Source organism: Perognathus longimembris, chromosome 15, assembly GCF_023159225.1.
Source record: "Perognathus longimembris pacificus isolate PPM17 chromosome 15, ASM2315922v1, whole genome shotgun sequence".
Taxonomy (NCBI): domain Eukaryota; kingdom Metazoa; phylum Chordata; class Mammalia; order Rodentia; family Heteromyidae; genus Perognathus; species Perognathus longimembris.
In genome coordinates this window covers 21,037,267-21,049,655 of record NC_063175.1, presented here as the reverse complement: position 1 = coordinate 21,049,655, position 12,389 = coordinate 21,037,267, and the positions used below count along the sequence as shown (strand labels likewise).

At 40.6% G+C, this 12,389-nt stretch overlaps 1 protein-coding gene across 3 annotated transcripts in view; it reads left to right on the top strand.

Annotated features, from left to right (window-relative positions):
• Positions 1–1,958: 1,958 nt before the first annotated feature.
• The window catches only part of Osbpl1a (oxysterol binding protein like 1A), a 206,796-nt gene continuing 196,365 nt past the window's right edge, over positions 1,959–12,389 (top strand). For 2 of the 3 annotated variants that reach the window (XR_007213389.1, XM_048363309.1), the window contains exons 1-2: positions 1,959–2,149; positions 9,061–9,183. Coding sequence is in view for 2 of the 3 variants with exons in the window: in XM_048363309.1 (XP_048219266.1) it covers positions 9,063–9,183 (121 nt within the window). In the remaining variant the exon portion in view is untranslated. Of the gene's footprint in view, positions 2,150–8,793; positions 8,805–9,060; positions 9,184–12,389 lie in introns of those variants that run through there. The other variant, XM_048363310.1, reaches the window with a different exon arrangement.

The window sequence follows — 12,389 nt, the reverse complement described above, 5'->3', positions numbered from 1 at the left end:
TATTTAAAATTAAAATCTTTAGTCACATAAGTTACATTTCAAGCACTCAGCAGCATCATGTGACTGGCTAGTTGCTCCTGAGTGGACAATCTAGAATTATAGAACATTTCCATCTTTGTAAAAAGTTCTACAGAATAGCAGTGTTCTAGAATAATGAAATCTATTATATCTTTCTTGTGGTGGTTTAAAAAAATCTGTATTAGTCCTGTAAAAACACAGTATAATTAAAAATCTTATTAAGCCTAAAACTTCTTATGGATAATCATAATGATTAGTATTCCATCTTTGTGTGTGTGTGTTTGTGTGTGTTGGTAGTAGGACTTGAATTCAAGACCTCATGGTAGCTCAGCTTTTCACTCTACTTGAGCCATGTCTTCAACCTAGGATTTTTGCTGGTTCAAAGGACACAGAGTATCTCAGACTTTGCTGCTGGAGCTCACTTCACAGATCTTCAGATCCTTTGCCTCCTGCATAGGTAGGATTACCAGTGCCCCAGTTTCTTTCTTTTTATATTGGCTAGGAAGTATCTTTCATTTATAAATTGAATAAAAGAGTTGTAAAGTAAAACTCATGAATTTAGGCAGTTAAATAACCACATAGTAAATACTTTCATGCAATTCTGTGGAACATTATTTTAATAGTTGATTTTTATTGCAAGGAGAGTTCATTATCCTTAGAAAATAAGCACTGAGATTTTTTCTTTCTGAATCAAATTCTATTTGGCTGCCTTAGTTACCACACATTTCACAATTGAAATATCCCTGAAGTAGTGCTTTTTTTTTTTTTTTTTGGCCAGTCCAGGACCTGAGCACTGTCCCTTGGCTTCTTTTTGCTCAAGGCTAGCACTGTGCCACTAGAGCCACAGCACCACTTCTGGCCGTTTTCTATATATGTGGTTCTGAGGAATCGAACACAGGGCTTCATCAGTCCAGGACCTGAGCACTGTCACTTGGCTTCTTTTTGCTCAAGGCTAGCACTGTGCCACTAGAGCCACAGCACCACTTCTGGCCGTTTTCTATATATGTGGTTCTGAGGAATCGAACACAGGGCTTCATGTATATGAGGCAAGCTCTCTTGCCACTAGGCCATATTCCCAGACCTAGTGCTCATTTTTATTAATAAATGATCCTGCCAACTTGTCATACACAGCAAGGTTGCTGATGTTCTTCAAAGACATTGTAAAAGATGTGTCACATGATGTATCACATGTAGCCCAATGAGTAACTGGCCCATCATAGGTTTTCAGCATATTTCTAGACTTCATTTGACTTAAAAGAACTATACTCCTTAATGATACCTATTTATTAATTCATTATAAAAACTTAATACACTTATGAAATTAAAAAAGCAGAGAAACTTTTCTTATAATTTTCTGTCGTTTTAGTTATGCTTCATATTTCTTTACTGAAATCGCACATGGGTTTGAACCTTCACATCATAGGGGTGGACATCTAATCTGAAAAGGTGGGCTGTTCTTGAAAGATTATTTAGAGGAAGAAGACATGAAAGAAATTTCATAAATCTTTGTTTCTATGTATGTCTCTCTGATACGTATTTCCTAATAGTTACATTATTACACTTTAAGGCCGTCTTTTGACTTGTGAAAGAAAAAGGCGTACCTCATTTACACTGCCAAATAAGTTCCCCAAACAAAGGCGGCAAAATATCTGGAAAGCTGGATGATAGGTTAGTTTAGTATACAATTTGCAGAGTATTACCCATTATTTATATTTTGCTTTCTTTCAGAGATTTCCCTGATGGTCTGTTAGCTCTGGGTAGGGTGGGCCCCTAGTTTCCAGGAGGAATTCGGTGGGCGGGAGTGCGAAGGCTCCGCCCCTGGCTCCGCACGGAGGTGAACTCCACGCTCGCCCCCTCCCACCCAGGAGCGGGCCGGGGGCGTGGCGTGATTCCGCCCCCGGTCACGTGTCTGGCGTGGCGCCAGCTGTTCAGGCGCGCGCGCTCTCTCGGCGAGCCGCGGGAAGCGGCCGCGTCACTCGCGAAGCCGCGCCGTCCCCAGCTCCTCCAGGCACCACGCGCTGGGAGGCCAGCACCAGCCAGAGTCGGTGACGCCGCTTCACCGACGTGGGGCGGGCAAGAGAGAAGGCCTGTGGTCCTGGCCCCCGCCTCCGGAGCCCGGGTGACCGCAGAGGTCAGTTTCTCGCGGCCGACTCCGCCTGGGTCCGAAGCGGCTCCGGCGCCGGCGGGTCCCGGGCCGCCGGTGGCCTGGCGGTCCGGGGTGGGTTGCCCGCGCCTGGCGTCCGGGCAGTCGGTCGGGGTCGTGGCGGGATCGTCGCCGAGCGTGGCCTCCCGGCCGCTCCTGGCTTCTCTAGCACTTCGGGAAGTTCGTTGTTAAGAGTGACAAGCCGTGGGCACTTGTTGCTCTTCCTCGTCGGGTGCTGCGTCTTTGCGCCGCCGCCGCCCGAGTCACCTAGGAGTCTTCCCGAGCACGTTTTCTCGGTGGCGCCCTGTGGCCAGCCTAACCTCAGTTTCTTTCCATCCCGCGGCGGACTGAGCCACCGTATAAGTCATGCGTAGTTCATGTGACCTTCCGACGAGGTACCGCGTGGCCTGGAAGAATCAAAGGCGATTTCAAAACCGTGTGAAAGGCCCAGCTGTAGACCCATTCCTTCCCCGCCCCCGTTGATTGGCAGGAGGCAGTGGGAAGGGCTAACCCATTTCATTCTCAGGTGTAGGTTTCCAGGCAAATGATGTTGTGAATTGAAATGTCTGTAAGGTGATAATAAGGCTGCTTCTGTGCTGCCGGTGCGTCTGTGAGAGTTTAGGGATGGTTGATAATTAAGACAATGATTTTTGTTTTGTTTTGGAAATTGTTCTTCTACGTTAGATGGCATTCTGGATATAGTTTGGAAACATCCTCTACTTGGCATTTGAAAAATAGTTTGATTTCTTTTGATGTCTATTGTTTGCATTCTAGTCCTGGTACTTTGTTATTATTATTGTGGTAAGTGTAACTTATAAATCCCTCAGATGAGATTGTCAAGATCTCTATATTAACTACAGAATAGCTACCAACTCTCTGCTAGTTCTAAATTGCTAGGGAGGATGTATCTACAACCTTCAGAGAGAGAGAACATTAACATTATTAGTATTAGTATTTGCTATATCTTTCAGGCTGAGCAATTTATGGTGCACCGAACAGTAGACGTTCAGCGTAGGTAACTGTTTTAGTTTTATCAGAAATAGTTGTCGCTCTGGGTAAGATTTTGAAAGAGTCCTTTATCAGATGACACTTGATAAGTATTTCATTGTGAAACTGCAGAAATTTGTCACTGGTGGTTAATCCCTGTCTTTGGAGGCTGCCTATTTTTTTTTTATTTTTTTATTTTTTGCCAGTCCTGGGGCTTGGACTCAGGGCCAGAGCACTGTCCCTGGCTTCTTTTTTTTGCTCAAGGCTAGCACTCTGCCACTTGAGCCACAGCACCACTTCTGGCCGTTTTCTGTATATGTGGTGCTGGGGAATTGAACCCAGGGCCTCATGTATACAAGGTAAGCACTCTTGCCACTAGGCCATATCCCCAACCCCAAGGCTGCCTATTTTTGCAGATACTCTTCAAACAGTGCTTACTTAGACTTCCTTAGGTAGTAGTTCTATAATAATAGTACTGCTCTGATATCTCTTAAAGGCAAATGATACCATGACCAAACCAACAACTTAAGAAAAAACAAAACAACAAAAACCATAGTCTTTTCTTTTTTCTTTTTAAAATAATTTTTATTTAACCTTTTGAAGAATAACATGGTTTGATGTCTAATAAATGTTACAAATTTTCTCCTGCTGGCTTTAGAGAGATATCTGGGTATTGGTTACATTTTTTTTTTCAAATATACAGTTTGAATTTTGTTGTGGCAAATTCTTACCTTTTTTTTCTTTTTTTTGGGGCCAGTCCTGGAGCTTGAACTCAGGGCCTGAGCACTGTCCTTAACTTCTTTTTGCTCAAGGCTAGCACTCTGCCACTTGAGCCACAGTGCCACTTCTGGCCTTTTCTATATATGTGGTGCTGAGGAATCGAACCCATGTATATGAGGCATGCACTCTTGCGCCTAGGCCATATTCCCAGCCCAAATTCCTAACTATTGATATTTCTAGACGCTAAGCTTCCTAAGTACTGAAAAAAGGAAGTTCACTGAAAACAAGATTTTTGAAAGTAGTATGTTCTTGAGAGAGAATTAGGTAGCACAAGCACGTGAGATGCTTGAAATGGTTTGGTATTTGGCCAGTTCATTTCCGTTGGGTTTGATGGCAATCAGAACTTTGTTGATGATCTTGTACATTCCCTCAGTTCCTAGAAAGTGTATAGATTTTTATCAGTATAGACAACAGTCAGTGCCAACAATTCATTAGTACAGTTTCAGAAAAGACTGCACTTTGTGCAGAATATATTTATGGTTCTGGTGTCAGTAAATTACATGAGTTCCCTAGAAATGTCTACTTTCTTCCTCACATGATTTCTCCCACTGATACTGTATTAGTACTGCCAGTTTTAAGGTGGATAGGAAGTGGGTAAGTGTAAGACATGACACACTAGGTCACTTGGCTATCTTGCCTTTATATATCTACCTATAAGTAGGAAACTATTGTATAGTGAAAGCAGTCCTTAATTGTATGTTTCTCTGTCATGTGTCAATGGAAAGTAAACCACTTGTGTACTTCCCATTTAGCTTCCGTTTTTAAGCTGGTATAGGGTATATGGTAGTCGTCCTGGCTTCTAGTCCCAGCTGTCTAGGAGGCTGAGGGAAGAGGATCCCTGAAGTCACAGATGTTGGAGGCCAGCCTGGACAACATAGTCATAGCCAGACCCTGCCTTTTATTTTTCTTTATTTTGTTTTTTAAAGGCATAGGAGTAACTGTGTAACTGTGGTACAGTGGAAAATGCTTGTTAGCTTTTATCACCAGCATTGAGGAAAAAAATTCTTTTAAAAGAAAAACTTCCGGTGGGGAAGCTGGTGGTTTAAGTTTGTAATTCTAGCTACTCCAGAGGTCAACATCTGAGAATCACATTTCGAAACCAACCCAGGCAGGAAAGTCCATGAGATTCTTTATCTTCAACAAATTACCAAAAGGCAGGAAGGGGAACTGTGGCTCAAGTGGTAGAATGCTAGCCTTGAGCAAAAGAAGCTCAGGGACAGTGCCCAGGCCCTGAGTTCAAGCCTCAGGATTGGCAACAACAACAAAAAGAGCCAACTCTTCCAAATCCCCAAAACTTTCCATTGTGCATAAACTGGTCAGTATTATACAGTGAGTTTAAATTTAGGTTTCAAGATGATTTTCAATTGTGAAATAAAGTTGGAAAACCTTAAAATCACTTTGTCTGAAGCTTAAGGAATTTTATCATTAAAAGGTAATATTCTGTGAGCCTTTTTTTTTTTCTGCCAGTCATGGGGCTTGAACTCAAGGCCTGAGCACTGTCCTTAGCTTCTTTTGCTCAAGGCTAACACTCTACCCCTTCAGCCACAGCGCCACTTCTGGCTTTTCCTGCTTATGTGGTCCTGAGGAATCAAACCTAGGGCTTCATGCATGCTAGGCAATCACTCTACCACTAAGCTACATTCCCAGCCCCTCCTTGTATTTTTATTTCCAAAACATTTCTTTCTTGGACTTCTGTTCTCTTTGTTCTGTAGACTCAGTTTTGTTTTGTTCAGTCCTGGGTCTTGAACTAAGGGCATGGGCACTTGGGTACTGTTCTGTTCCTGATGTTTTTTTTTGTTTTGTTTTTTTGTTTTTGTTTTTTTTGGTCAAGGCTAGTGCTCTACCACTTCAGCCACAGCTCCACTTCTGGATTTTTGGGGGGTGGTTAATTGGACGTATCTCACTGACTTTCCTGCCTGATATGGCTTCAAACTTTCATCCTCAGATCTCAGCCGAGAGTAGCTAGAATTGCTGGTACAAGCTACCAGTGCCCCAGCAAGTCAGTTGTTTTGAAGCAGGAAGTTAAAATTCAAGCAGAGGTACAGCTAGGATTACTTTCTGATATCTGGAACAAATGAAAAATTATAGCACCTGAAAAATTTAAAAATCAAAACAGTGAAGCTTATTTTCACCAGTTTTAACACTATATACATGTATGTATGTGTATATACATTATATATAGAGAGAGAGAGAGAAGAGAGATACATATAGGTATTTATACATATACAACCTATTTAGGTAAGCCTTCCAGTTGAAAATAGATACAATAATAAATATCAAATAAATAGGGTTGGTGTTCCCATATCTTTATGGTATATGATAATTAATAGAATGAACAAAAGACAATGTAAATTATATCAAATACTATTAGTGTAAATAATATCAAATATTATTAGTGTTAACTTGCTATGAACATTTTTATAGTGATTTCAGTGGTTTATAAACTTAAATGACAACTTTAGCCAACTCTCATTTCTCCCCCAGAAGAGTGATTTAAAAAATAATCAGGGGCTGGTGATATGACCGAGTGGTAAGAGTGCTTGCCTCATATACCTGAAGCCCTGGGTTCAATTCCCCAGCACCACATATACAGAAAATGGCCAGAAGTGGCGCTGTGGCTCAAGTGGCTGAGTGCTAGCCTTGAGCAAAAAGAAGCTCAGGCCCTGAGTCCAAGCCCCAGGATTGGCAAAAACAACAACAACAACAAAACAAAAACAGCACACAGACTTACTGAAGATGAAAATTTCAGAGTTAGAAATTGATTTATAACTGAAAACAGATCCTAGGGTTTGAACTCAGGGCCTGGGGGTTGTCCCTGAGCTTAAGGCTGGTACTCTACCACATGAGCTACAGTTCAATTTCTGGGTTTTTGTGGTTAATTGGAGATAAGAGTCTCACAGACTTTCCTGCCCAAGCTGGTTTTGAATTGTGATCCTCAGATCTCAGTCTCTGGAGTCGCTAAGATTACAAGCATGAGCCACCCGCACCTGGCTTAGCTTGTCACTTTTTAAAAATTGTTGGTTGTGAAGCAGGAACTCAGAGTCTGAGCCACAGTTGAACTACAGCTCCGTTTCCAGTTTTCTGGTGATTAATTGGAGATAAGAGTCTCAGAGTTTTTCCTGTCCCTATGATTTAGCCCCTGTTGTCTCTGTGTTTGATTTTGGTACCCTGGGTATTTTATTTATGTCTGCCTGAATTAGGGAAGGGAAGGGGAACATTAAAATGGTGAGACAAATGGTAAAAGGCAAACCGATGCAACAGTGATACTTACCAGAAAATATGTTGTAAAGTAACTGTACATCTTGGGGGAGGGGACCTGGGGAGGAGGAAAGGTGGGAGAAAAATGAGGGAGAGGGTAACAAGTTGGACAAGAACTATACTCACATATGTAACTGTAACCCCTCCGTACTTGACCTTGACAATAAAAATAAATAAAAGTAAATTGTTTCCCCTTCCAGTACTGAGGCAGTATTCAGGGCCTCTCACTTCGTTGGTTTGTTTATTCAACTGACTACCACTTAAACTACTCTTTGCTGGTTATTTTGAGATGAAGTCTAGTGGACTTTTCTGCCTGTGCTGGCTTCAAAACATGATCCTCCAGAGTAGCTAGGATCATAACTGTGAGCCACTGATACCTGGTGGTATGTGTATATTTTGAAGCTTATTTGATAGTGCAAAATCATTGCCTTTTCTTTTTTTTTTTTTTTTTCTGTCACGGAGCTTTAACTCAGAGCCTGAGTACTGTCCCTGAGCTTTTCTGCTCAAGCCTAGTGCTCTACTACTTTGACCCACAGCACCACTTCCAGTTTTCTAGGGGTTAATTGGAGAGAAGAGTCTCATGGACTTTCTTGCCTGGGCTAGCTTTGAACTGTGATCTTCAGATCTTAGCCTCTCAAGTAGCTAGGATTACAGCTTTCTTTCTTCTATTATTATAAAGATTAAATACAGTGGGATTATAGTTCGATAAGTCAGGCAATGAGTATATTTCTTTTTGGACAATGTTACCCCTTCCCTTATTCCCGTTTTTCCCTCCCTTCCACACCCACAAGTTATATAGTTAATTTTCAACAGAGTTTCTAGTGACTAACCCTGCTTCATTTATTCACTCTTTATCATTATCTTTTCTATGTAACATATGAATCATTGTATGCATTTAATATTTATTAGCAGGTTATTGGAGTGTACATTTCCTGTTCATGCTGATGCTACCTGTGCTCAATCTTTTTTTACTTTTGCTTATCTAATGGGTGAACATTTGTGTTTGATTTGACTTGATTATTAATCTAAAGTATATACTTCTGGTATATATAATATAAAAGATAATTAGCAATTTGTATTTGCATGTGTTGACATAAATCAAATTTGGTTATGATTTTTAGCATTTAGTTTGTGCTTAGTAAGAACATAAGAGAAAAATATACAAGTCTCTCTGGGGTCTGTCTAAAATTTATTTTTCTATTCATATTTTTGGATAGTTTTTGAATGTGTTAACTTACATTTTTATTGTCATAACATTTCATATAACCAGTCACCTTTTAATTTTATTTGCATAATGCTATGTGCTTGACAGAATAATAGAATCTTACAAGAGCTCAGGAGATTTTTTTTTTCTAGGTATTGTAGTTTGTACCCATGGCCTTATTCTTGCTTGTTTTCGCCCTGCTGCTAAGTCACACATCCAACCTTATTTGTACTTCTTATGTTTAAGATACAGTCTCACTTCCTGCTCAGGCACATGCTTGGACTTTGGTCACCTACTATAGGCTTCCCATCACAGCTGGGTTAATAAGCATACATCAAAATGTCTATTTTCCTTCATAGAGATGAAGTCTTGTAGAGTTTACTGCCTGGGCTGGACTAGTAGCTAGCATTACAGGTATGAGCCCCTTGTTCTTGGAGGTTGGTTGTATTTTGTAAATGAAGAAAATAAATTTGTACTTATGTTTAATGTACTTCCTTCAGTAACATTACAAAAAGCAAGGGGTCTCATTTGAGTTTTGGCTTTGCAAAACAATTTCCTGTGTCTGTCTTATTAGTTGCTAAAAAATGTTTTGTTTTCCTTTCTGTGTTAGCAGGTAGTATCTAAAAGTCAATTACATTTCTAGATAATAACAATATTATTATTAATATAGAAATGAACACAGAAACAGAGCAACAGCTTCTTCATCATGCCAGAAATGGCAATGTTGAAGAGGTAAGACAGCTATTAGAAACCATGGACAAGAATGAAGTAATTGCTGACATTAATTGCAAAGGTAAGCTTTGAACTTTTTTTTTAATATATCTGAATTACTCTAGACTATTCAACCTTAATCTTGCATGCAATAATTTTTTTTCTGTCATTGGTAAGGGTTTGAATACAGGGTCTTGCACTTGCTTTCTTGTTCTACTGGTATTCAACGACTTGAACCATGGTTCTAGCTGGTTATTTTGGGGATGGAGACTATGGTTTTTTCTGCTTGGCTGACTTCAAAGTGCAGCCTCTGGATCTCAGGATTATAGGTGTGAGATATCAGTGCCAGCACAAATCTCTGTCTTCTATCCCTGGTAAAAAGAGAATGCTGTTAAGTCTGATGCTCATGTGTGGCATGGCAAAGTAGGTGAATAATGGAGCAGTCTGTTGTGAACTGGGGAATGGATGGTTTTTTAGTGAATATACATACATACATGCATGCATGCATATATACATAGAATGAAGGAGCAGTTAAACCTTGTACTTCTGGAGTACAACGTTACCCTGTGACACTTACATGGAAGGTGTGTAGTAAAATTGAAAGTAGAAATTTGGACTTTGAAGTCAGCAGTGTGTAAACAACATTAAAATAGTAGGAATGGCCAGAATATATGACTTTAAATTGCCAATAATAAATGAAATCTTTGAGGATAGTTAATTGAAACCAAAATGCAAGGCAGTAGAGGCCAGTGAGGAATATGAACTGTGCTGTCCAGTACTACTGGCAGGTGGTAAAGTGAGTTGGCCCTGAAAAGTGTCATTGGGATTTAATGAGCATTTTTGGCAAAAGTTGAGGGTCATGTTAATTACATGGTAGGAGATGAAGCTAGGCTGTAGTAGGTGGGTAGTTGTTACAGCAGGAGTGAGATGGAAAGAGCAAGTAAAGAGTGGACGTGGGAAGGGAGGGTGAAGAAGAAGGGAAATTGGTAGGGAAGGTTGGTTGGCTGGTATGTTATTGCTGATTAGATGGTAAAAACCGCTTTTCTCTTTCATATGAGCAACTGGAGAGGGGGAATGTTAAGATAGGAGGAAAAGAAGTGCTTGAATAGACAGAAAAGCTGAAATCTTCTCCATGGTTTCTAATAGCTGTCTTACCTCTTCAACATTGCCATTTCTGGCATGATGAAGAGGCTGTTACTGTTTCTGTGTTCATTTCTACATTAATAATAATAATATCATTGTAATTATCTAGGAATATAATTGACTTTTAGATACTACCTGCTAACACAGAAAGAAAAATGAAACATCTTTTAGCATCTAGTAAGACAGATAGAGAGGAAAAGATGACAGAAAGCATGTACATACATGTAACAAGGATGGTAGATTGATTTCCAGGAAACTTGGGGATTATAGGAAAGCTTTTGCTTCTGTGGTGAAGCTGAAAGATTGATTTTGAGGAAACTTGGGGATTATAGGAAAGCTTTTGCTTCTATGGTGAAGCTGAAAGGCATGGTGATTGCTAAGGGGTAAAGTGTCTCAGTAAGAAGCTTGAGGAGAATAGGGATGGTTTGAAATACCTGTTGAGGGATGTAGGAGAATCACCGCAACCTGGCATTGTAACAGGCCTGCTCAGTTAAAGAGTGTAATCCTGATTTCATGGTGCCATCGCTCTCCACAGTTCTGGCATTTTTCTTCACTATTAACCTGCTTGTGATTATGGAGAAACTGAGCTATTTATCCTTCTTTGGGAGTCTTCTAAGCTGTTCTGACAAAGATAGTGATGCAAGGATATTGATTACAAAATGTTGGCACAAGGGCCAGGAGTTTGGCCTAGTGGTAGAAGAGTGCTTGACTAGCATGCAGGAAGCCCTGGGTTCCATTCCTCAGTACCACATACACAGGAAAAGCTGGAAGTGGTGTTGTGGCTCAAGTGATAGAGTGCTAGCCTTGAGCAAAAAGAGCTCAAGGATAGTGCCCAGGCTCTGAGTTCAAGCCCCAGGACTGGCAAAACAAACAAAACCCCAAAAATGTTGGCCCAAGGCCTCAAGGAATAACAGATTTATTGAAGGAGGTAAAGGACTATTTATATACACAAAACAAAGTGATCAAAGAGCTAAGTCTGGGGCATACTTGTATGCAAAAGCTAGAATGTTGGGAGTTTGGTGGAGACTGGCTGAGTTCACAGTGGCACTCAAGTTTGGGCACTGTCAGTGGGCACCTCACATTAGGCAGAAGCACAATTTTCGAGAAACAAGGGAATATAAGAAACTGAGACTGGGAACACCAATAGACAGTGAGTTCTTGAATGGTGGCTGGATTTGTTGTGGGGAGAGTGTGTTACTTATAGTTATTTGGTGAGTGGTCAGCTACTAGGAGCTGCCAGAGGCAGGCAGAGGTTATGTATGTGGGAGCTTTGGCTCAAAGGAAAAACAATTGACCAAAACAGTTTTGATATAGAGGTTCTTCAAATAGCCTCTGCTTATTTAGTAGCTGTGTGGGAATGGAGGCAGGGTTGATTATCAGGGAAACTAGGTTTCATTTCAGAACAAAAGATGAAAGTAACATTTAGTGAAATAGATGTGAAATAGAGCTACTGGGATTTATTAACTGTTAATTAGGGGCTCTGTAGGACACTCCTGAGAAGAAACAGATGTAGTGGTTTGGGTAAATTATTGGCAGCTGTGGTATCATGTGGATTTCTGAGGCAGATTTTCTAAACCAGTGGTTGATTCTCAGAGGTGGGTAGCCTGAAAAATTTTGTTCAGAACCCGAAATCTAGGGGCTGAGGGCTATGCATAATGCCAAGTCCTATAGTCCGTTTTAGCCATTAAGCTTCTCCTGATGAATGAGCTCCTGGGCTTTGATAGACCCTACAGGATGGTGAGATTGGGTATTTAATAGAGATGTACTGTCATTCATTGCAGCTTGATTAAAATTTTTGAGGGCTGGGAATGTGGCTTAGTGGTAGAGTGCTTGCCTGGCATGCATGACGCCCTGGGTTTGATTCCTCAGTCCCACATATGCAGAAAAAGGCAGAAGTGGTGCTGTGGCTCAATTGGTAGAGTGCTAGTCTTGAGCAAAAGGAAACCAGGGACAGTGCTCAGGCCCTGAGTTCAAGCTCCAAAGACTGGAAAAAAAATGATTTGATAGACTGAAGCTTTTGGAGCTTCATTCTGTAGTATAGGATCCTTTATCTTTTTTAAAAAATTGAATTATGTAGCTTTTTCTTTTCATACAGTCAATTTTCCTTAGCTCTTTTTCTAAGATCTGACATTTCATTGTATTTTA